Consider the following 26,197-nt stretch of genomic DNA (forward strand, 5'->3'; position numbering starts at 1 on the left):
AACAGCTGATTAAAACATAAAAAACAGCTGTGTTAAGAACAACAGGAAGGCTTCTAGAAAAACATTTAAACTTTCCTTTTTGCAATATAATTAATTAGATAAATCAAAACGAATGAAAAACAACTTTGTAGGTGTCTCGCTGCAATCACCGATTATTATATTATATACTAGGTTTAACCTACGAACGGTGGAGATTCATACGTACTGTAATGTTACTCTGAGGGCGCTTGCAGCTTCATCTGCTGCTAAGTAGGTTTTGATATGGGTTGGTCTTAAGGATGATGTCACCTACTCTACCCCTCTCTGGGAAGGCTGTACTGTATATAGTTGACAGACGCGGAGTATGTGGTTAAGAGTGAAAACAGCCCCATGTGCTTTTATTTCCTCTCCTTTAAATAACAGGATGTTTGTGGAATGAAACAACGGGAAGATAAAAATTAGCAAAGGGAAAGAAAAAGAGGGATAAAGCAAAGATAAAACTGTTATCCGGTTGCTGGAATAGCATTACTTAGAAGAGGACTGAAGCACGCGAAGCTTTTTTATTCTTTTTCAAAACTTGCGAAACTGCAAAGACCGAAGCCTCGATGCAACAAACAGGATACCATTACCATTGTTGCAAATTTATATCTGTGGCTTCATTTCGACATCGTAATCAAATATTAATATTTATTTCTAAAATTTATATTTTAATCAAATTCACGAATTCAGCATAAGGAAATTAACCAGCCAAGCAAAGAGCATTTGACATTTAAAATGAACACGATTTCTTTAAAAGTCTCTTCAATGTGTTCGGATTGAGCTGCTGGAGCTGAACTGAAGAATCGGAGCTTCTGGACTGAAAATGTCATCAGAATGGATATAAACCAACAGGCTCAAGGCGGATCTAATGCCTCGCAGGATGCCAATGCAACCTCCACTCCGAGGGTACCCCCTCATTCATTGCCAGCAGCTGCTTTTATCATCTTAGTGGTGACAGTGATCATCCTGGTAACAATTGTGGGAAATGTTCTCGTTGTGGTGGCAGTGTTCACCAGTCGTGCACTCCGGGCACCTCAGAATCTCTTTTTGGTTTCTCTCGCGTCTGCGGACATTCTGGTGGCCACCTTGGTAATCCCTTTCTCACTTGCCAACGAGGTGATGGGATACTGGTACTTTGGCAGTACCTGGTGCGCCTTTTACCTGGCTTTGGATGTTCTGTTCTGTACATCCTCCATTGTGCATCTCTGTGCCATCAGTTTGGACAGGTACTGGTCAGTGACTAAAGCTGTCAGCTACAATCTGAAAAGAACCCCCAAAAGGATCAAATCTATGATAGCTGTAGTCTGGGTCATTTCGGCTGTCATCTCTTTCCCACCTTTGATTATGAAAAAGCAAGACGATCAAGTGTGCCTGCTGAACGACGAGACCTGGTACATCCTTTCGTCGTGTGTAGTCTCCTTCTTCGCTCCTTGCGTAATAATGATTTTGGTATACTGTAAAATTTATAGGGTGGCCAAACAGCGGTCTTCGACCGTTTTTGTTGCCAAAAATGGAATGGACAGGCAGCCCTCGCAGTCTGAGACATGTTTTGTACACAAGGAGAAACTGGAGATGGAGAGCCCGAGCAGTCAGAGCTCCGGTAGTAACCAGAGGCAGGAGGAACTTGAAGATATCGATTTAGAGGAGAGCTTTGCTTCGGATAACAAACCAAGGAATTCTCGTTTCTCCAAAAAGAGGAACACTGAGGGTTCAGATTGTTGTCCCAAACAGAACAATCGTCTTTCCTGGGCTTCGAACAGAGCTTCTCAGCTCTTCAGTGAGCAAAAAATGAGACAGCAATCGATTTCTAAGACTAAGGTGGCACAGCTACGAGAGAAAAGATTCACTTTTGTGCTGGCTGTAGTTATGGGAGTCTTCGTACTGTGCTGGTTTCCCTTTTTCTTTACCTACAGTTTAAAAGCAATATGTGGAGAAAGTTGCAATGTTCCAGATGCACTATTTAATCTTTTTTTCTGGATTGGGTATTGTAACAGTTCCGTTAACCCTATTATTTATACAATTTTTAACAGGGACTTTCGAAAAGCGTTTAAGAAAATAATATGGAGAACTGCAAAACGCACTTAAGGAATTGTTGCACTATGTGTTAAGTTTATAGCCTATAATGTTCAAATAAGCGTTGCCGTGTTTACTATTTGTTTCATGTTTATCAGTTTCAATGTAGATAATTGTTAAAAAGTTCAACGTTTTCACATTGTTAAAAAATGAGTGCAATTCAGAAATTTCAAAGCTGTGAAATAAAATCAGTAAAGTATTGTGGTATGCGAAACCATGCTGTAATTTGGAAGAACACATGTAAAAGTAACTGAAGCAATTTAAGTTCTTAATATCGGTGGTTTCCGTAAGCAAAAAAATAGTTAATATAATTATAAACGTTTCTCCAACAAACTTTGGATATCACTCTATGAAACGTTTTGGGAAAAAAAAGTTAAAATGTGAATAATAACAGATGAGATAGAACTACATACTGCTGGTAGCTTTAAACTTCTTATTAATGATCACCTTAAGGACGTTTCCTGTCAAGCATTGTCACATCACACATGCTTTTAAAATAAACTTTGGTTTCGCAAGGGGTCTTAATCACTGCGATTTTGTAAGAACAGAAAAAGGTACGTTTTATAATTCTTATCATTGTATTATCTTTATTGGTAACATCAAGTACCGTTTTTACGAAATTATAGAACTGAGGCTGGTGATTTATGTAATTATCAATTACAGATTATTAACATGCAAAACTACAAGCATATGGTCGACGGCAATTTGAATTCCGCTTCTGTGTTTTTAATGCTAAGCTGTCGCCAGGTATACTGGTCACTAGTCTACTGTATATATACAGTTCAAGTGATACCCGCATAATTGTGATAGGTGATAAAGTAAATAACATGATTACATGTTTAAAGTATCAGTGAAATATTTTGAATAAATATTTGCAAGAGATTTTTAAAATCAATTTCCTCCATTTTACAATAAATCGGACTACAGCTACTGTATACTTCACTGGAAACTGTGATAGTTGGTAACACTTTAACCCAGAATGAATTTTGAATAGCACGCAGCAATAAGACTTGGATACTCAGGTACTTCTTCAGAGTTCCTTAAACATTCTGATAACAAACAATTCGAATCAAATGGTGACAGCTGTTTTAAGGTGATACCAAACGTCCTAAATACGAGTAACAAGTACAGAGACATAATAGTTACAAAGCTCCAGAGTAAATTTACGTCATCATCATGCAAATGAAATTAGGGTTCTCACTATTATGTAGTGATACAAAAAAACTAATTGCATAATATTTCATATGTACTGCTAAAAACATTTCAAAACTGTCAGAAAAAAGTCCGTGATTTTTCATTAGAATGTTGACGTTAGCTTTCTCCTTCTGTGAGTATAGAGAAATGTCACCAATGAGTCTGTCTTGCATTCCACCTGCTGCTTCATATTTTAACATCTAAAGTAATTTTGGACGCCAGATGGCATTGCATATTTATTTAGTTTTACTTTTATTTATCTGTTTTTTATTTTATTTATCTGTCGCTTTAAGATTAGTGTTTCAATTAGACTAAACAACACATATGCTTAGGATTACGTTGTAATAATGTTGATAGTAACTCTGTGTTAACACTAAAAGGGCAATTCATGGTTTCTTATAAAAGAACACCGTTTACAAGGGTCTAAACCTTTCTTCAACTGTGCTTTTGTTTTAAATCCCCAAAAATCCATTCAATGTTTTTTATTCGACACAATCTTTGGGATTTAATTGCTCACACTATTTCAAATGATCTAACACAAAGCTAAAAATCAGCAGAAGAAACCTTGTTTTTATTAAACAGCAAGGTGTCACAAAGACATTGATCCTACATTACATTACATTTTCACTAACTACCGTAGGACACAATTGGCTAATCTAAGATGTCTTTCACCTCTTAATGTCAAAGTTGAATTCTTTGCATTCAAAGTTGTATCAAAGCATTCTTAATAACTTACATAACAGCACTGGTATAGTATACAGTACGAACGAACACCTACAAACATGTGATTCATTGAGCTGCTTTCCATGGTCCTGAAACCTCATCTTCCTCCTTATCCTAACTTGCTTCAATAGACTTTGATAGGTCTTTCTTTATTGTTCACAGATGGACAAGTTTAAAAGACTTACTGAAATCATGGCGTACCTGTCAATGGAAGGGGACTGGAAGCTTTTAAAAGTGAACCTAGCCAGATGGTCTTACCTAAATCAATATTGATGAGACAACTCAGTCTGAGGAGAAAAAAAAAAGTAGCTGATGGTCAAGGTTATTTTAATTAGTTCTCTGAAGTTTTCATGAAACACAACACAGGCGTCCCTTACTAAAGCTAAAAATACAAGCTCAAATTTGTTTACATTTTTCACCATTATTCACATTCACAAACAACTCTTTTAACGGGAGTTTATTGTAGCCTCAATTTATTGGGTTGCTAACATTCCCCAATGTTCTATTCTAAAACACGTCACGAAGAAGCATGTTTAACAATATAGAAGGACAGAAAATTGTTTTTAAAATGGTTTATTATTAAAAGGTAGTTTAGGTTTGATTTAAGTCAGATTTTATAGCCTCTTGTTTGTTAAGGCAATGACAAAACATCAATGCTGATTACAGAAGTGCTGTGAGATCTAATAATAATAATAATAATAATTATAATAATTCCTTACTCTTACAATGCTTTACAGGTAGTTTCTGGACACTCCACTCATAGTGCTTTACAGGTAGTGGGGACTCCCCTCCACAACCACCAATGTGCAGCATCCACCTGGATGATGTGATGGCAGCCATAGTGTGCCAGTACACTCACCACACATCAGCTATCAGTGGGGAGGACAACAGCATTGTAAAGCCATTTCATAGATAGGGATTGTAAGGTGGCCATGATTGGTAAAGGCCTGGAGGAAATTTTGCCAAGGCACCAGGGTAACACCCCTACTCTTTTTGAACAACACCATAGGATTTTGAATGTCCATGGAGAGTCAGGATCTCGGTTTTACATCTCATCCGAAAGTTTGAGCCCTTTTTTACAGTATAGTGTCCCCATCACAATACTGGAACATTAAAACCAACATAGACTGCAAGGTGAGTGCTCCCTACTATCCCACTAACACTTCTTTCAGCATCAACATTACTCTAGCATTCACTCAGATGATGGCTTTATCTATGGCACAATAATGTCTGTCGCCACACTGTGGCACCACAAAAAATTTATGGACTTCTTTACATTGAATCCCTTGTTCTGAGCCTCTCTCACTTCCTTGCATTTCATTCTAGTCTGCCACAGAGACTTGTGAAGCCGTCTCTGTCAGGAGTTCCAGCTGTGAACCTCCTGTAAATCCTGGCATGCGTTCAATCTACACCAGGAACTCACAGTGCAGTTCTAAGGCCCCTCCTGATTAATGGAGCCCACCCATATACACTGTATAACAGTTTAAATAGTGTATCAGTTTATAAGAGACAATAATGATGTCTCCATAACTGTAGTATTGTAGGTATTCAGACCTTCTGCAGTCTTCTATTCAGGAATTAAGGGTAAACTCAACAACGTGAGTTAACTTCTTGTTCTCTAAGAATATAGTATTATTGAGTGCCAAAGATAATGGAAGGAACACTAAATGAAGGTAGACTTATTAGTTTCCTTAATTTAGACTGCTGCACTGAGCAAAAAAAACGTTCTGAAAATAATGCAAAGTACTGACTACTTTAAAAGGTTATTACCCATAACTTTAATTTAAACCAAAATTAATGACTCACTCCATTGTCCAAACTATAATTGGTAGAGTTTACAGCTGCTGACTATTTAAGTGAAATACACCACATAAAAAAATAACTACACCATAGCAAACAGAAAAATCCTTCAATTAGCCAAACTACATTACAGTCCAGTCAATAGAGCAGCAGATCTGAAAAAAAGAGAAAAAAAACACACAATTGAGTTTCTTTTCAGTTTAATTTATTTATCAATTTTGCCTTTCAATGCTGTTGAGCACATTTGAACAATTTGTGTATAAATCTTGATAGCATCAAATGGCACTGGAACTGAAATGTGTACCATTAAACCATTTTACTTTCAGAACACTAAGAAGGAAATCACAATTTCCCATAAATAGCTCTGATAAATTTTGCCTTTGCTTTATAATTTATACTAAACCACTAAGTATTACATAGTGAGGCACTTACAGGCAAGAACTAAATTTTCACACTGTGGGAAGAAGAAAACTCAATAAGATAACCAGTACACTTTAATAAATGTCATATCTGCAAAATAGCTTTTTCTCTTTTTTCTATTAATGAATAAATGGTGTGAAGATAACATTTTTTGTTTTTTTTTTGTTTCATTGCATTTAGTGCTCATCTTTGATTAAACACTAAAATTTCTAAATATCTGGATAACAGGAAACATTATGCTCTTGTGAACTATTTTTGGTTAAAAAAATGAAAAAGTCAACATTCTGAATAAAACTGAAAACAATAAGCAGGCCATCAGATAACTAATGCCAGAATAATACATCTACTTGCTGGTACCTGTTCTAATGGGTATACTGTATGGTCTCTTTGAGTTGGAGCCCATTCCCAGCAATGATGGTACAGTACGTATCCAAATCAGGGGCTGAAAATGTCTTACCAGATTCTTATCTCTCTTCTCTTCATCTCTTGCAATCTTCTTTACAAGTCCATTTTTGATCAGCTTTGTTCTGTAATCGGGAATGTTGTTTTCCACTTAAATTTCACATGTAGTACATCATAGAATAATACTTCTTTACTGCCTTAGTTGAAGACCTTCAATTACACAGCTAACACCACACTCCCTCAAAGGCCCTGTTCTCAAAAATAGTATTGACCAGACATTCTTCACACTGTGAACTGCCCTGCAGAATGCTTTGTAAGAAGAGTAAAGCTCCTTACTCCACCATCCAGGTTAAATACATTGCACAGCATTTCTGATGTCTCCTCTGTTCCACCATCTGAAAAAATTCGTAAACAACTGGTTCTATTGTTGTAAAGTAAAGTCCATTGTTACAAGTGCTTCCTGATAGATAGTGAAGAAACAAAACATAAAAAAACAGCATTTATGCTGTATTGAGGCAACTGCCCAGTGATATATCAATTTCAGTGTAGGGACTATATCTGTAGATCAAGCTTAATCACCAGATTTATGTACTAAATATGTTTACCAATCCCCTCACTTCATCAGCAAACATAGTTCATTGTGTTACAATGAATGTATTAAAATGTATTGAACAAAAGATAACTTTTGAAAACTGGATGTTTGAAAATATACTCAGCATCTAGCAGAAATATATGTTATTGCACAGAAACGTTTCATTTTTTTCATGATTGTTTTTTTACTAATCATATAGTTTTATGATTTTTATTGTCATAGAGCTCATAGAAATGGCTGTGTGAACTTTAAAGATTTTATTGCAAACAAATGCAAATCTTTTAATCTATGCATACATTAAATTGTTTGCCAGCAGGGATTGTCAATGTATGTTTCCTCATCACTAATGACTTGTGAAATAATCCCACAAATGAATTTATGTGGTTGATCCTGCACATGCATTTTCTCTAGAAACATTCTGTATGACCACTGATTTCACAGGTACAGTATCTGGTGAGATACCATGTACTCCCAATGTATCTTCCAATGTATGATACAATATATCAGAAAAAAGTAGTAATTTAAAAAGTTCAAAATTTGAGCTCTGTGTCACCATGAAAAATGGAAAAGAGAAAGAGATTATTTCCACGACCTTAAGGCTCCACGATCAAAACCTTCTTCTTTCCAAGAACAAAGATGGGATTAACCCCTACTTATTCCTATGCCTACAAATACATCACTGTAAATCACTAATTTGATACAAAAGGAGACAAATGTTAATTTAAGATTTTGACTTCAATAATTGCAGTCAAGAAAAATTCTACCTTTAATATTGCACAGTATATATTTTTGAGAAAGGTTAAATCTCTCCTTTTTTACTTTCTTTTCTTAATGCTGGTCTGTTACTCACAGGCCTATTCCAGCTTCCTCGAATGTGCATTATAGTCACTCTTTCTAGGACCAGGATGTGACAGGTGAGTTGTCAGTGACAAATTAAACAAACTTTGACACTTTTCAGTTTGACTTTGTGAAATGTGCTAATACTGGAAGTATTTGGCAGGAAATAAAGGAGTAACCACTGCTTCAGAATAGGATAGCTATCTTCAGTTTTCACCTTTTCACCTAATTATATAAGTAATACTGTACGTATTACTGGGCTTTTTCGAAGAGCAGCAAAGTACACTGCCCAGTGTTACCTTCCTGTTTATTTTAATGTGTCTGACGTTATTCAACAGTTTCCAGCATAGCTATGCAAGCACACAGGAGCTACAGTAGCAACATGAATGAACATTGTGTAATGTCTTGTTATTTTTAACAATATGAATGCGTAAGTGAAGGATGTGTTTCTCATAAGGTTACAGATATCTGGTGCTATGAGAATAAGTCTGGATATAATGACTAGTAAAGGCGTTGTATGAAGGCTGCGTGTCTTGAAGTTAAAAGTATTTTGTGTGAACTACAAGTGCTGTACATTTTATACATTGATTTGCCCGGCAGAAAACACCGATAAAACTTTATTTCCAACTACTTTTAACACTGTTCTTTTTTTGAAGAGAGTATAAATGAATTTGTTAAAATCTGCTGGCTGTGAAAACCCCAGATGGAGAGCAAAAGCATACTGACGTAGTCCAGCCTCCAGCATATTGATGACAGTGCTATATTCTACTTCCATTGATAACCTAAGGCCAACTCCTTCCTGGCAACTTTTCTGTGTTGGTGTTCTGTCGATTAGGGGTGTGAACCTCTGAATGTGATATTTGCCAATTCCTATCACATGGTGCTTCCTCTGTTTTTGCAGCTCCCTCTTCAGTGCTTTCTCGTGCTCTGCCTAGATTTCATGACAGATTTTTAATTTAACTACAGAGGACCTTGAAGGATGTTGCATGTATTGCAAAACAAAGACTTGTGTTTTGGTCATGTTACAGTTCAACAGCTTACAGCTTAGAGATCAACGAAATTTGTTTTTAATTTGTTTGGCACCCAGTGGTAGACTTTGATGGACCCCCAGAGACAGAGGTCCTATTATTCTTGCAAGGGGTTCTTAGGGTGGAGGGTGTCTATACATTTGGCACATTCAGGTGGCATTATATAGATATAGATTCTGGTATGCATGCTAAACTGAGAATTTGCTCTTGGCCAATCAGCAGCTATGTACCCTAGTTTAACTTGGAGCATGCTTATATTCCTACCTGACTACAGCTGTTTCTAATTCAAAAATCAATTTAAAAACCAGCAGCAACTAGCGTCTACTTACACTTAGCATTTAATTGAATTCAAAATCTACAATGAACAATCTAGTTCAGTCTTCCCTTGTAGAAATGAACAATTTCAATTTTCTGTTCTCCATAATTTAGCTGATCTCTAACTTCCATGCTAAGTTATTTAACTTCCTTGCTATGTTCTTTAGCAACTTTCCTCCTATGATTTAGGAGAGATACAGTAGAAAGAGGGAATTTTAGCTTCTATCCAAATTGTGATATTTTACTGTATCCCTGTTTCCTCAGAAACTTACCATTAATGAACTTTACATGCAGATGTTTACTAGGAAACAAAAGATGAAACAACTGGATTGAAACACAGAGTTAACATTTGAAGCCCATGTTCAAATGTTTTTGTTCAAATGTAAATAGTTTTGCAGCAGCACTACTCTTTGATAGTGATTGTCTTTGTTCTCATTGGTATTCTGTATTTAATTATATAATTAATTTTATTTTGGTTTCTTAGTACAACAGTCCTTGCTAAATTTAAGTGCAAAGGAGACCACTGGGTCTAGCAGCTACATATCTAGCAATTTAATTTTCTCAAAGATTTTGGGCATGCTGGAAGGAAAATATTATCACTCTACTCCCCTAGTTGCAAGGGATGCTAAAAAAATGTTTAGGAAAAGGCCGGAGTTGCAATAACCTTTGCTCCTGAAATAATGGGAAACCCAGGCCTGAGGAACTCCTTAACAATTGCTTCCAGATATAGATTAAAAGCATTACAGCTGTATTCTTAGAACAGGAAGGAAAATGACAAGTTTCTCTTCACCCAAAGGCAGACTTAAAAAATGTCTTTGTGTTGCAGAATTGTGTTGCAGAATTTCATTATAAAAAAAATCAAAAGCCATCTTTTTAAAAAGCAACTGCGTATAATATCATAAAGGAATATAATTGCTTAAAAAGGTCTCTAGAGCCCTTGCAAAGTCTGTGCCTTTTATTCAAGATAGACCCTTTTTTTGGTAGCCTGTGAGGGAAGGGGACTTATGCAGTGTTTTAAAAAAAACAACAGTATTTTGTTTTTCTTCAGTAGAGTCTGATGAGTAGGGGTTATTTCTTTTTGATTTGCAAATGGAAGCAAGAACAAAAGACTAAAAAAGCAAAGAGTTGCTGTTGTTGAACCTCTGTTATTGTACAGGTGAGAAACAGCTTCTTTACATTATATCAGGGTTATAAAGAACTGTGCCTTTTCCACAAGAACTGAAATATGGATTCTTATCATCCTCACAACCATTCTTCAGATTTGCATTTTCTTTCAGAAGGTATTTTTAATACTCTCCAAATCAACCTTGAAATGCTAAGGACAGTGAAGACTGTCAAAAACTCTCTCTCCATCAAAGTGAGTATGTCTCAATATTTGATTTATTCATACATATGGGAGTGGGAATATTTAGTCCTACAGTATGAGAGGAAATCAGTGAAAAACAATATTCTCCTGAGGTAAAATATAGACTGCATCATTTGTTTATACCAAAGACAAAATATCCAAACCTGAAGAAGAATTATTTATGTTGAACACACTGTGGTACACTAATGAAAATCGTGAGTGTGAGCCTTTTCCTGTTTCATAATAAAGCTCCACATTGTTTCAGACAAAATTGTATTAGATAAATGAGGCAACCAAGTTATAAATTCCACAGAAGTTAAAAAAAATATTTTACACTATTAATTGAACAGGAAAAGTATTTTTTATTTTGTTTATGAAAGATCAACAGTTGTTGTTTCAGAGAGTGGTCTACACTGGATTTCAACATGCAATCTATTATTAGATGAGCCACTGCACAATAATAAGGGAAACTTCATTATTGCTTTTTCATAAATGTTTTATGAATGTGATCTGAAGAGCAGTTTCATAACAAGCAATTTTTGTTTCAATTATTTTTCTAATCACTTCCTATGGTATTCCTCATTTCCATAAAGATGTTAAGAATCAAAAGCATAAGTTTGCTTTCTATTTCTATTGCTCTTGAAAAGTTCTCTGCAATTTTGAAGGGCAGCAATTTTTGACAACTGCAATTGGTATTTTTAAAACCTTGCCATATTCCATTATAGAACAAATTGCAGCTAGATTGTCTCTCAGGGGACACCACAGAAGATTAATAAATGTGTTACACAATTTACTTTATGCCTTTTACAGTCTTAAGTCAAAAATAACATGAGATCTACCATCAGTATACCAATAAAAACAACATGCCTCTGCCATTATACAGTAAAATATGTAAAACTGTTACAATAAAGATATTGGTGTTTGATTGCCAAGCCTTGCAATTAGCGATTACAGGTACATGCTGAAATTGTTTTGTTGGCAATTATCATATTGATGATCATATTTTCAAAAATGCAAAAGAAGATATGGGACTGGTATATGAGTACCTTATTTATGTATTTAAGTAACAACAATTTATATTGTAGATACATGACTCATTTTAACAAAATATTGTGAATGAAAGGCCTAATTAAGACACCACTTAGTATTAGCCTCGAAGAAACCCCTTTTAAAAGAAGGAAGGAAAAGGAGAGGCATACATGTTTGTCAGATTTAGATGCAATCTTTCCATTGTTTTTCCATATTTAAAAGAATGATTTATGGAAGAGTCTTTGGGATTCTTTGAAAAAGCTGCAGCATGGTGAACCCATAATATATTCTGCTGCAATTTCAATTTCTAAGTCCTTTTAAAGAGGCCCTGTGTTCATTTAGTCCACCATAGCATCACTTTGACAACTAAATCGAATTGGTCAAAAGAGATTCTTAAAGTGAAGCATGAAAGCTGTCCTGTTAAACAGCAATATCATCTTCAATTTCATGGTTAGTTCTAAACAAGCTCTGCTATCCCCAGTTTCTAACACAAATTTCTTTTTCTGTGTGGGGACATTCAGTCAAGCCACTGGTAACTTTTTTCTAGGCCCCAGTGCTGTAAAAAGTCAAAGACATTTCCGAGGTGCTTGACAAGTGACGAGATATAAGACAACAACATCATCCTTTAAACTTGAAAGGGACAGCACAAATCACCCAATGAACATTCTTATTTGACAGAAAGTTGGCTTTACATGAACCAAAACTGCTCATTCACCAAGTGGCATCCACTCATTCACAAAGACAGACCAGCATACCAGCATAGCAGATTTTAAGTGGTTGAACCCCAGTGCTTCTATGACTTTATAGCACTTCATAGGAGGCTATGAGAGTACAGTATTAACACCAAGGTGTGTAGGCATGTGTATTCGTTGTTTCTCTGAAACAAGCATGTCCTTTAATATGAAGCTTGAAGTTCATAAGTTATAACTGTAACTGAAAGACATGTATGTCTTACCTTTCATCTTTCTGGATTTGTCTGTAATCCTTTTGGCTCCTGCCTGATAAAAAATATTCTTGCCTGAGGAATGTGCTGGTTTGTTTTATATTGAATGCAAAGGGATTAACACATCCCTAAAGTGTGTATTAAAATATTCTTTGCAATAAGATGGATTTTCTATACCCTTACTCCTACTCCAATTAAACCAACTTCAGGCCTTTTTACTTATTTGTTTATGAAGGAAGACGACACATGAAAGATGAGGTTACATTCTTTCAGACTGACGGTGCTTATAGATGATGACCAATGAGTGCAGCAATACCACTGGACTATGTAGTGTATATGTATTTCAGACACATTCAGAAGTAAGTCTGACCTTTGAATGCCCTTTCTCACATTCTATAATGCAGGAGGAATTGAATGATACATGTATAACTGCAAAATGTTTAATTGTAGTAATTGCACAAACATTAAGGTCCCCTGCTGAATGTAAATCTTCCGGGTGTAGTGGGGTCATTTTGATATAGGTCCCCAAGTAGCATGTACTTGTCTAGGTGTTGCTGGTGTAGGGACGGATCAGTCAGGATCCTCTTAGAGAAACAGTATCTTTGCCACGTGCCTGCAGGCTTGCTGCAACATCAGATAGACATGCATCAGTATGGGTGTTGTTGCTAAAATGTTATTAAAACAATTGTCAAACCTGGTGAAGCATATAATAAAAAATACAACCTTAACTATTTTTTTCTTTTAAATTATTTTTTATTTTTCTTCTTTTTAAAGCACCAAAGCCACACCTATTTCGCTAAGCAAACTAATCCTAACTTCAAATCCAAAACTCACATTCTTACATTCACAAATTCCACGGCCATTAGTGCTTCAGTGTAATAGATCAAAGGGTACATTTGCATATTGATATGTCAAGAAGGGGAACATATATTACAAGGGAAAGCCTTTGCACTTAATGATTAATAAAGCCCATGAACTTCAGGTCACAGTGCATGCACTCAATATAGGGCAGTTGACAGCATTTTGCATTTTTCATATTATTGATATCATTGAGGAAGAGAAAATGACCCGTGGGAAATATTGAGAGGTCTAACAGATAATATCTGTTAAAAACGACTCATGTAAAGCAAGGGTAATTATTTACTTGAGTAATATTCCATCACTAAAGAAAATAATGTGCAAAGAGTTATGCTAAGTTGTGTTAAAAGCACAATGTGGAAATCTCACAGTTCATTTCTGCACTGCTCTATAATATATATGTGTGTGTGTGTGTGTGTGAACGCACAAGAAGCACTGCCTAATGTAATAAAAAATGTAGCATAAGAAAAACAAAGGATTTACAACACACTTTACTGATACCATGTTAAGAAAATGCATACAGTACATTAATACAAACACAATAAAATGTTTTTTTTAGTGTCAATAAAATGTGTCAATAAAAATGAGCCACATCTAGAACTGGATCGTTTGTCACTGACATAAATTTCACAAGAAAATCCAGATCAAACTGAAAATCACTCATACTGGCTGCAACAAAAATAACCTTAAATAATTCTTTATTTTCTTCTTTCATGAAATGACGTAAAATACAGTAGCATTTACAGAATTGTTTAAAGAGTGTCTATTTTCTTTCACAATTACAGAAAATGGGCAAAATACCTGTCCTAACAAGCAAGTTAAATTAACCTACACCAGCATAGTTTTATTTTATTAAACTGAAATGAAATTCAAAAGTCAACATTTATTAGTCCTGCTACAAAATTAGTTTAAGAGACTCACTCTCTCTGTGTGCCTGGTGTGGTGAAGTTGGTGAAGCTAATTGACTTGCCTTCTCTCCTTCCAAGCTACTGAGCAATTTGTAATGGGATTTAATTTCCTCAATACCTGCCACCTACATTAATGAATTGCTACAATTGAGTGGTTAGTTTACTGACCCATGCTCTGTGGAAAATCACTTTAGTATTGATTGTTCCCCTGAGCTGAAATGCCACACCTTAAAGCTACTGGTAAACTCATTTAGTATGTGCCTAAACTATGTGAGGACCAATGACAACAGGCTTACATTTCATGAAAAAGTAATGATTTAAAACAGTGTAAAATGTTTTAATAGAACTTATAAAGACTAAAGCACGCAGTTAGATAGTGACTTACATTTGATTGATCTATTATTCAATACTGCAAATGTGGAGGTACTCCTTTGGGTCACTGTGAAATAATAGCTGCATTCACAGGGTCCATTATGTATTCCAATATAAAAATAAATTAGACAATTTGAAAGATTTAAGGGATGTAGTATGCAGAGACATGAACTATAATTGGAAGTAACCATCAAAAACTGGAAGCCATCCAAAAATTAAAACCTCATAGAAGGTTGTAGTAGAAGGAGATATGGAACGGCTATCAATCTCCTTTCATCAGAGCCAGAGATTCACATATTAGCTAAAAAAAGTAATGCCCACAACATTTTCTCTCATCTTGCAAAAAGTAACTGAGAAAAAGATATGGAATAAACCATCATGAGAAAAATTATTTTTAGCATACTGATAATACAGTATGTTGCTTGTTGATTTAATTTATTGTTGAGCTGTAGATTTGTTAAAGTTCACTTCTATTTTCTTCTAATCCATCCTTTATCCATTGCTGCTTTCATCCAATAGAGGACAACACAGTGCCTGGACCCTGGACAGGACACCAGTCCATCAGAGGACATACACAAAAGCACTAATAATTTGGGATAATTTGGAGACATAATTTACTCTCCTCTTTCTAGGGTCTAGAATTTCCTGTGTATATGTTAATATAGAATCACACGTTACTTTAATTTTTGTACAACCCCTCCACATACACAGTTTGGATCACTTGTCACCATACAACAATCACACAAAGGCCCAAGGGAAGAGGGCCTTGCATACATTCTTCCAAAGCATGCCCCATCAGAGTCATCTAACAGTTTTCACCATGCAAGTCATATATAACTTGAGAAAAATCATTTATTTACAGAATTTACAGCACACATTCAAAGCATTTCTGAAAACAAATTGTTTTTTTTCTTTATTCAAATCAAACTTCAGCACACTGATGTGAATCTGTCTCACTGGGAACAATGGAAGCATGTCACTTGTCTTTGTAATTATACACTTCTCTCACAATATTCCCCTTCAGTAAACACAGTACCATTTAGGCAATGAGCCCATCGCCCCCAGAGCAAGCAGTTGGTGGCACACTGTCAGACATCAAAATAAAATTATTTAGTTCTACTAGAAAGGGAAGTGACAGTTAGAAACTTATCATCAGACTGAGTAATAAGATATTACATTCTCTGTGGTGTAGTTAGTGTCAGCTCTAGTTTTAACCCTGGCTGGATTCCTTAAAATAGATTCTACTGGAGAAAATGTTTCTGGATCGGTGGTTATTACAATTCAAACAATTGCAAAATATAAGACATAACAGTAGAAAGCTGATAATGATTTACAGTAGTTGAATACATATTGCTATGCCTATTGGTATTGATTTGTCTAAGAATTTCGAGAAAATGGTCAACATCTAGGTAGTCATCATTTGCTTGGGAGCTTCAAAGCAAGAAAGAACTGAGGTGTTTACTGCCTTGTACTGGGCGTAAGACACGTTAATCAAAGGAATCATTTAGTTTACCTTGGTTAATTTAGATCTGGGAAAATCATTAAGAGTCACCAACAGTCCAGGAACACAGGATAAAAAGAAATAGAGAACAAAGAAACAAAAAGAGATTGAAGGAAAGGGACACGTAATGGACAACAAGAGGAAAACAGTGCTACTTGGGAGGTTTTTGTTCCAATCAGCCTTTAAGAACATTCAAGTTAAGTATTTGAAGGATATTAAGAGAACCTGACATTCTGTTGATTTAAGGAAACTCTGATTTTCTGTATAAAGAATCCCTATGTTAAAAACTGTCTCTCCTGGTTAGTGGATGCATCACCTTTATAGCATCAGCATGTATAAAGAGACATTTAACAGTAGGTTGTATTCTATTTTATTTAGAAGCCAGGTGCTGTATATCTCTTTTGTTGGCCTGTGTACAGTAGGTGTTATACTGTATATACTGTACTGTACATTGTTTGTTTTTTGTGTTCGTAGTGTGCGTTATTACAATTATTAATACATATTTGTTTTTCTCAGTGTGCCTGATTTATTACTCTTTTACCAAAGCTGTGCCAGAGAACAAAGAACACTTGGTTATTGCTGTCATTCTCACTTTTCTTAATCCCCTATTTGTAGTAAGTTGGAACATAATCCTCTCTCACTGTCACTGTATATCAGGATACTCTATTCTTCACTATTAAGAAAAAATTAATCTTAAATAAAGCTTAAAAATAAAGTTTAAAGTTCTTGGTGTGAAAATAGTTAGGCACATGGATTGACCTAAAATAATTTTGATTTATCAAACCATTCAAGAAAGGGCTTAATAAGGCTTTTGGGTAAGTCACACAATAAAAGTGGCAAAGTGCCTTTGATATACAGTAGATTTTGATAGAATGTTTTTTCTACATGGTTGGAGTTAGTTCAATCTACACATTTTCTAAACACTTCATCAAATACAGGGTCGTGGAGAAGCCCAGAGCTTTTCCCCACAAGCAATGGGATCAAGGTGGGATACACTGTGGATAGGATGCCCTTATAGAATTTGTTGTAAATGTATTACAATGATTTGAGTCTTTGTTAACAATCAATAACATCTGATTCACTTTTTTGTAAAATTAGTTTTGATATCAGAATCCAAGAATAATTGGCTTTTGTCCCTACAAAAAATAAATTATTGTACTTTATTAGTGTACTTAGCGTATCTTAAATACACACTTAATATTTGCCTGAGGAAAAGAAAAAATCAAAATATTTCTGTAAGTATAAAAAAATGTTTGCTTTATATAAAAATAGAAATATGTATATATTTTAAAAATGCTGACCAGGAAATGAGTGCCTTCATTTTTTGTACACATATGAGCAAATATAAAAAAACGTGCTTATAGTAATCAGTATTACAGTAAGTTAGCAGCATCAGTATGGTAATCAAGAGAAATGAAAAATGTAGAAACGATTTGTGACATTTAAGTTACATTGTTGCCATAATTATATCTGCTAAGTTGGGTGTTCATTACTGACCGGTAATGAACACCGGTTCTGAAATTTAAAATCATACTGTGCATGGCTAGTGTCTGAACAAGAAATTTAGCACACAGTTTGAGATTTCAGAAAAATACAGTGGTCAAGTGGGTATCTTTATTAACATAAAAAAACTTTTATGATAATTTAATCGTATTTATCCCTGGGTGGTAAATAAAAAAATGTAACAGGTTTTGAATATTAGCAATTTTAAATCTATAATCATATTCTGATTTTTTATATTCAGTTATTTTTAAATCAAAAGCTATAACAGCATCTTATTTTGAGCCAAACTGAAGCAAGTGCAGATGTTACCAATCTTTCACATTCAAAATTAATCATACTACTGGACCTGATGGTGCAATATTGTTATCATGTATCAGTTGGCATGTCAATCAGCTCATCCAAGTGCCTGGGATGATAGCTGACAATACTGGCATTGATTGGTTATACAGTGTTCTATATGCAGAGTGAATGTTCAGAATAAAATCATACAAATGACCAGTCGTGGTCAAGCATAAAAAACTACTAGTGGGAATAGTGGGAATGTGACCTTTCATGGTGACATACTGTATATTCTGGAGGACTGTTTACAGACAAATCACCCCCTTAGCCCCTAGTCCAAAAAAATGTTCAGACTCAGCCACATGATTTATTGAATAGTGGGCCACTTAGTGTTTTAAACTTAAAAAAGCAAATATTTGTATATTCTACATTCTCTTGGATAAATAAGTAGAACTGCCAGTTTCTATCTTACTTCTCAATGGTGGTTCAGTAGGATGCTATTTGTTGAAATTACTTCTTGCCTTTAGTTGCTGAAAATATATATTCAGTGTCTTTTAATGAAAAATAGTTTTCCACCCACTGTTCAAGACTGCATGTCTATGCATGATAGTAAGCAAATACATAATTTCAATCTTTATCTGAATAATGAATAAACTGAACCAAATATAAAATTAAATGCATATGTTATTGTTTTGTTCACATCTACTGTATATCTCACAAACACTATTATTATTCAAAGCATGAAGTTCCAAGCACTGTTGTTGCTGCAAAGCTGGATACCTACAGTTTTTGGGAATGGGAAAGAGTGTTACATTTTTCTCAGTCCAATACTGAAGGGCATGCACATCTGAAATAAGGGATTGTAAGCAATATGTTCACATCTTTCTCCAGGATATCCTCAAACACAGAAAAAAAGAACCACACTTCAGCTACCATTTTTGAGGTCTTCTCTAAGGTGCACTATATTTCATTATCAAATACTGTAGGTTCTTCTGCCAATATAAAAGTCTTCCGTAAATCTGTATTGCTTTTGTGCATCACAAATCACAGCTATGGCAATGCTTGGCAGTCATGTTTGTTTGGAATTCAAGTTCAGCGACACAATTAAGTTGAAGATCTGTCTGTTTATGTCAGAAAGAATAGTAATCTGAAATATAAACAGGAAAGAGATATCCCATTAACTACTATTCAAGGGGTTCAATTTCTCATTCTGTGACACAAAGAGAAAAAAGCTGGGTGGAAAAAGTATATCAATAAATAACATCATTTGTTTATTTGATCTCTGGTTTATTTAAGTAATTCAAAATAGAGCACTGGAAACTTTAGAGATTTAATCAGTAAGGGAACAGGGGAAGAAGGTTCTTCTAAGGAAAATCAATCTCCATTACCACTGATGCTAAAGAGCATATTTTTTGCATGCTCTGCACTGCATACAGATTACCTGATAAGTGTTGCTGAAGAACAGTTTATTGTGACCAATAAAACAGGCAGAAGAAAACAACTGGCATCTAGTTTTCTTTTTATTTTCAGTTTGAACATATTTAGAAAGGGTTGAGAACTACAGTATCATGTAAATTAAGTTTTACTCTATATTAAGCATTAATTAACCTTGCACAGTAAAATCAAAAGATGTAAAAATGATTAACACATTTTTTTTAATTTTATTATGTACACATCTTTATACTTAGGTTTTGATCTGCAGGCAACAAAATCCAGGCATTTTGCCTTCCACTACAATAAACAGCAAAATGTATGGTTCATAATATTTAATGAGCAGACTTAAGCACAGGCATTGTGTGAGAATTTTCATCAGTGTTGAAGTCTCATCCATCATCCAGAATTGTTCTGATTGAATTTAATATTGTTATAGGAATGTAAATTTCTAAAATCTGCCCTTTTGTAATTCTTTCTTGTTTGTCTCCTCAAGGACAAATTCTACAGAGAGCATTAGTTCCATTGATCACAACCCTGCAACAGCTTACTGAGCCATGCTTTTCATTCAATATGGGCAGGAATGTGTGAAGTGAAAACATGTATTTTAATTATAAATGTTGTGCAACAGAGTTAAAAAAAAGAAGGAATGTAAAATAACTAAAAGGGTCATATGGAAATAGCATGCATTTTCACTTTTATAGTATATTGACAATCCAAGAGACATCACTATGTTGCATGCTTGTTTTTAGAAAAATTGAGTCTACAGATTTTGCATATTGATTAATTTATAACTGAGTGACTGTTCAACAAGCACTCTCTGTATTAATACGAGAGGTGGTTAGGCCTGCTGTATGTGAGAAGGCGATTTAACATCTTAAATGTCAAAGTCAAATTAGATCAAGAAAGATAAATAGGAATACAGATCTATTAAAATGATCCATTAAAATGTAAGAAGTCACCTAGAAGTAAAATGAAAATAAAAATTAATGAAAAGTAATCAAAAGCCACTATTATACTAGTTCTCCAGTTTTCTAAAAAAATCACCCTATAGATATTATCTTCTTCAAAAACATCAAGCACTGAAACAGTGCCTCAGCATTTTGAACCAGTGCTCAGAATGAAATAGATACTGTATGTTATCCTTCTCATCCTTCCATTTTTAGTCAATTTTTCCTGGTGTTATGGTGGAAAACATACTTTTTCCCATCTATTAATTTAGAAAAATACACCACCTTGACCACAACATACAGTAAACTCTTCCTATGATATAGTACAGTTATGCACCCAAAAATGGCTGCATGAGTCTTTAAGTGTTAAAATTAAATCTTAACAGCGAAAGCGGAGATTTAGCTTTTGCTTAAATGGAATTCTAACAAACGTTTAGGAGGAACGAGGGCAGTTCCCAGTTCCCAAAGTTCATTCTGATGTAATTTCTCACATCCCCATATGAAGAACACGTCACCCCTCTCCTCTCCTTGCTCCTTTTGGATCCCTCCTCTACCCAATCTCCACCTTTGCACCTACCATTTGGCTGCCTTTTCACCAGGCATGGCGGTTCTAGCCTCCCTGTCCTATGGCCGAGCAGGTTAAACCAAGATTCCACAAGCTCAATAAACAAGTCTACCTTCACTCAGTCTTCAGCTGCCCTCATTCCTCATAGTTTATGGCAATGATGGTGATGCAAAGGGCAAACACTGAGTATAATTCATATGTTAAAAGATTAAAGGTAAAGTAACAGAACAGCTACATGATTCTTTCACCTCTTTGCTCAACAGCTTAATAAATTTCTGTATTTTGGACATCTTGCCCTTCAAATACAATGGCTGTCTGTAAACTCCATTTATCACAAAAGCACCAGCTATCAATTGCTAATACACTGAATGAGTTGTGTGTGCAAAACTAACCGTGTCATGAGCTAACCTCTCTCCATGACACAAGCTCCATGCAGAAAAAAATTCTTACATTTCATCAGTAATAAGAGAGATCCTGAAGAGCTATCCATGTCTATAATTAAAGAAAAAATGAATATTAGTCTACCAAAATACTTCTAGTTGAATTCTTTCTTAAATGTCAAGCCCACACTATTATTATTTTTGGATAATCTTTTATTAGAAACCGCAGTGCAATACTTAGGTCCTTGAATATCCTAAATGGCCTTGCAACACCATTCTAATTGAAATAGCATATGGTGTGTATTAACAAAAATACCTTTAATGTGGGGCTTTCCTGTCTCATCTTTGTATTACTGACCAAATTCTTATCTGGCTTCAGTTCTTGGGGCTGATGAGAGGTTTACATCTTGCAGTATAGTGTTTGCAGTTCTGTTCAGTCTCCTGCAAACTGAGACAGTTGTGCATGTTGAATCTTCACACTCTGCAGGTTTTTGGTGATTTCACTGACAGTTGTTATAGGGTTTTCCTTGACAGCTCGGATCATTTTCCTGTCATCAACTTCAGATGTTTTCCTTGGCTGTTAGAGTAGCAGAACATTGCTAAAACAGATTGTAGTGCTACACCTGGTAGATAAGTCCTTAAAAAGCAAATGATCACATCAACACTCCACAGTCTTTTTAATTGTTTCTGTACCCCTGGAAAAGAGGGCCAGAAGCTGGCCAGCAGCTATTTTAATCTGTGTTATTTTATTTTGTCTCCATTTGTTCTGGGTATTTCTTTCTTGTTACAATTTTGATCTGTTTTTCATCTGTTATGATCTGTTTTTCTTGTGGATTACCTACAGGTATGAGGATATAAGACATTTAACCTGTGACTTTTTGGAGGATCCAAAATACTTACAGTACAGTATGTATTGCCCCTTTACTGCAAAAGGTGAGCAAGCTACTGTAATCCAAATTTGCTTCTCTATGTAAGTGACAGGATAACACTAATAACACTGCTGACAGCTTTTCTGCTGCTTTTGAAGATTGTATTTTTTGAATATTGGATTTCATGCACAATTTCCACCTTGTTTGACCATTGCATAATATACTCATGTTTCATTTTTAAATTCCCACTATAGTTCATTAGTTGATTCACCACAGCTTTATTAGTGCTAATATTCAACTACCCAAAGCTGTTCAAGGACTAGTGTTAATCAGGCACAGTAAAGCCAAGCTCTACAAGAAAGGAAATGTGGGTAGCCCATATGGGAAAAACCTCTGCCCAGAAAGCAGAGTAGTCTAATTACCAGCGGATTATAAGTATAGTATTCAATGTTTGATTCTACCCTTCATAGTGGTAACATGACCAGAATGCCTGGATGAGCTCGTTATCCCCGAGCAGGAACAGATACAGTATGTTGTGGGCCTTATGGTTGTCTTGTCTGCAGTGTGTTAAAATGATTGACTGATCAGACTGAGAACACCAGAGTTCTGATCCCTGACTGGATCTCAACTCAACACATTGAGCAGACATTTAAAAATCTGCATTTGAGCTTCTTACAGTACCTCCCCAAGCATCTGCCTGCAGATAGATCTTTCTGTATCCATCTGCCAAAATGTGACCTGCAGAAATTGTGTAAAACTGTAAAAAAAGGTGGCATGTTGCCCAGCAAGCATAACATTTGGAAGTTGTAGGAACATCAAATGTGTAATGCAAAATACAAGTTATCTTAAAACAGGAAAATATATTAATACTGATTGACGTCTTCTTGCAGTCGATTCATGCCAGGCGTTTTTTAAAATATCTTAGTATTTGTTACTATTTCATGCTATTGAGCATAGTTTATCAATAGAACGATTGCATCTGCAGTGTCTTTGACAAAACTGTAATCACAAACAGATTTCCCTTGGCTAACCAAATATTAGCACGAACCATTTTAGCCTCTAAAATACTGCGAGGAGATATTATGTTCTCCCTGTGTTCTCATAGATTTTGTCTGGGTCACAATCCAAAGACATACTGGTAGGTTAACCGGCTTCAGGCTGTCTGCCTTGCGATGAACTGGTATATTGTCTAGGGTTTACTCTGCCTTGCGCCTATTGCTTGCTAGGATGTTATATGCCTGCAGCGACACTGAATTTGAAGACATGATTAGAAAATGGATAGATGGAATCACAATTTTTCTCTTTACCGGTTTTGTTTGAAAATAAAATTTACAGCATATTTATCTAAATAAAAGTTTAACACATTTTAAATAAAACTTCTGAATTAGCATCCAGCCTCAATCAAATATATCTTGTAGAAACTTTTCAGAAATGAGAGAACTGTTTGTTATAAGCCAATGAATAAAAAGTTTTCTTCCCTCATAGATTATTTACACACAACAGTGTGGACAACAGCTAATCTGCCGCTTATTAGAGTTTTCGAGCTGTAAAAATTGTACTACACTTTGTGCAACCATTGCTAGCTGCAATCCATTTAGCAGACATTTTAAATTAGAAGGCTGTTATTCATAGTACAAACTATCAGATCTAGTTTTAATAGCCAACATAGGAAACACCAATTTAGACTTGTACAACCATAAACAATTGCTAAATTTCATGGGGAATGAGAACAGCTGAAGATTGTATGAAAACAGAATCGTTTATTGAGTCTGTGGACACTTGGTTTTGGCCATATGATGGGGAATCTAGGACCCCCATGCCTGGTGAGTAGCTGCAAAGGTGGAGAGGGGGCGGAAACTGAGGAATTACGTCAGTATTAGTTGTGGGTTGAGGCAGCCAAGTTTAATTAGTGTGGTTGTCTTCATCTCTCCCAAATGTTTGTTAGAACTCCATTAATGCGAATGGATTTAAAAGCTATAATACTGTACATATGTGCAATTTTAATTTCTCACTCTTAAAGACTTAACATCTGCATGCACTGGATAATAATAATAATAATAATAATAATAATAATAATAATAATAATAATAATAATTCCTTACACTAATATAACACTTTTATGGACACTTCACTGAAAGAGCTTTAAAGTGCTTTACCACCAATGTACAGCCCCACCTGGATGATGTGACAGCAGTCATAGTGTGCCAGAATGCTCACCACACATCAGCTATCAGTGATGAGGAGAGCAGAGTGATGAAGCCAGTTCATAGATGGGGAATATTAGGAGGCCATAACTGATAATGGCCAGGGAGAAATTTGGCCAGAATGGCAGGGTAACACCTGTACTCTTTGTGAGAAACACCCTGGAAAATGGCCACTGAGCGTCAGGACCTCGGTTTTATGTTTCATTCAAAGGAAAGCACCTTTTTCACAGTATAATGTCACCATAACTATACTAGGGCATTAAGACCCACACAGTCACAGGGTGAGTGCCCCCCACTGGTCCAATTAACAGCACTTCCAACAGCATCCTTTTCACTTCCTCTACAGCTAGAGGGCACTCCTACTCTGTCCTGTTTCTAGTTTCCCTGTGTTTTGCTTGTTCTTCCGCTGTGTCTTTGTGTGGGGCTATATATTTCTAGGTCACCCTTTCCTCCTCTCTCAGAATTGAGGATGTCTTGAGACCCGCCTAGCACCAGGTCGTCTCCTCCGCGGCCTGAGGGCATAGGTTTCTACCCGACTTCATCTGACCTCCTGAGGTTCACACCTGCTTAGCTTCAGTGGGTTGTCAGTTGTGATTTGCAGGGTATATGCACTTTTCCCGAAGTGAGTTTCACTAATGTACTTTTTATTTCAGTGATACAAATGTACAAAAGCAAGTCTCTATGCCAGGTGTCCCTAACCATACTGTGGAAGAGCTACAATATGCGCCTAAACTCCATAGTACCCCATTATAGTACAGTATACTGGCACCATACAGTATCTGGCTTAAACTGAACTGATTGATAAACCTGTAGGGGAATGTGAAACCGGGTTTGACACAGTGTCAGTCTACCGTAAACTTGCACCAGAGATCACTCGATGAAATAAAATAAATCTGAACTGTGAACCCATTGCATCTAACCAATCATTGGGTAACAAATTATTCAACGTTTTATGGACCAATGGGGGTCCACAGGTCCATTTAAAAAAATACCCTGGCCAATCAGGGACCCCTGATCAGGCCCACAGGTTCATTTAAAAAATACTCCCGCCAATCAATCCAGGGCCCCTAGGCTACAGCCTACTGTATGATAACCTGTTCGTTAATCCTCCCCTGCTGACACTGGACGCACCCTGGTGTAAAAACCTTTTCACTCTGACTTGGTCCGTCAGACTGTACTTCAAAATACGGAAGAGCTACGTTATTTCTGCTCTCTTCTAAATTTAAACATATGGGAAAGTGAACTGAGTTTCTCCCTTTTAATCCTTCGAGACGCCCTGGTCCAACCGCATGCTTAAAACGAACCCTTCGTGAATGGCCGAATAGACACCTTCCCCCCTGTTTGTTCCCCGCTGATAGAATTGACTGGCCCAGCAGCAGCAGATCTTGCTCTCACAGTCTTGTGCGAATATCTGTGCTTGTTTTCTGACTGGTCTTTAAGCCATACACCAGCAGTGCAAACCGTCATACAGTAGATGGCTTGGAGACACAGCACTTGTTTCTTTTTTTAAAATACTTAGACAATAACATTAAAATTATGGTAAAAGTAAATAAAGATTTGGGTGCAAAAAATTTAGATAATATTTCTCTAGTTTCATGGTTCACATTGTGAATTATATTTTGAACCATGTACTTTCCAGTATGGTTGCACAATAGTAA

The 26,197-nt window shown here is 35.8% G+C and overlaps 1 protein-coding gene and 1 long non-coding RNA gene across 2 annotated transcripts in view; both read left to right on the forward strand.

Moving 5' to 3' along the window:
• The first annotated feature begins 327 nt into the window (after positions 1 to 327).
• On the forward strand, positions 328 to 2,496 carry adra2db (adrenergic, alpha-2D-, receptor b). The gene has a single exon (XM_088604311.1). The coding sequence runs from the start codon at positions 853 to 855 to the stop codon at positions 2,101 to 2,103; it is 1,251 nt and encodes a 416-aa protein (XP_088460437.1). The 5' UTR covers positions 328 to 852; the 3' UTR covers positions 2,104 to 2,496.
• A 7,648-nt stretch (positions 2,497 to 10,144) lies between these two features.
• The window catches only part of LOC148650476 (uncharacterized), a 28,151-nt gene continuing 12,098 nt past the window's right edge, over positions 10,145 to 26,197 (forward strand). Inside the window, exon 1 of the long non-coding RNA XR_015925840.1 lies at positions 10,145 to 10,759. This is a non-coding gene — a long non-coding RNA (uncharacterized LOC148650476). The remainder of the gene's footprint in view (positions 10,760 to 26,197) is intronic.

The sequence above is a fragment of the Lepisosteus platostomus genome, chromosome 13 (genome assembly GCF_059453375.1).
Source record: "Lepisosteus platostomus isolate fLepPlt1 chromosome 13, fLepPlt1.hap1, whole genome shotgun sequence".
Taxonomy (NCBI): Eukaryota; Metazoa; Chordata; class Actinopteri; order Semionotiformes; family Lepisosteidae; genus Lepisosteus; species Lepisosteus platostomus.

Coding starts and splice junctions, on each gene's coding strand:
- adra2db (XM_088604311.1), top strand. CDS start 853: ATGGATATAAACCAACAGGCTCAAGGCGGATCTAATGCCTCGCAGGAT.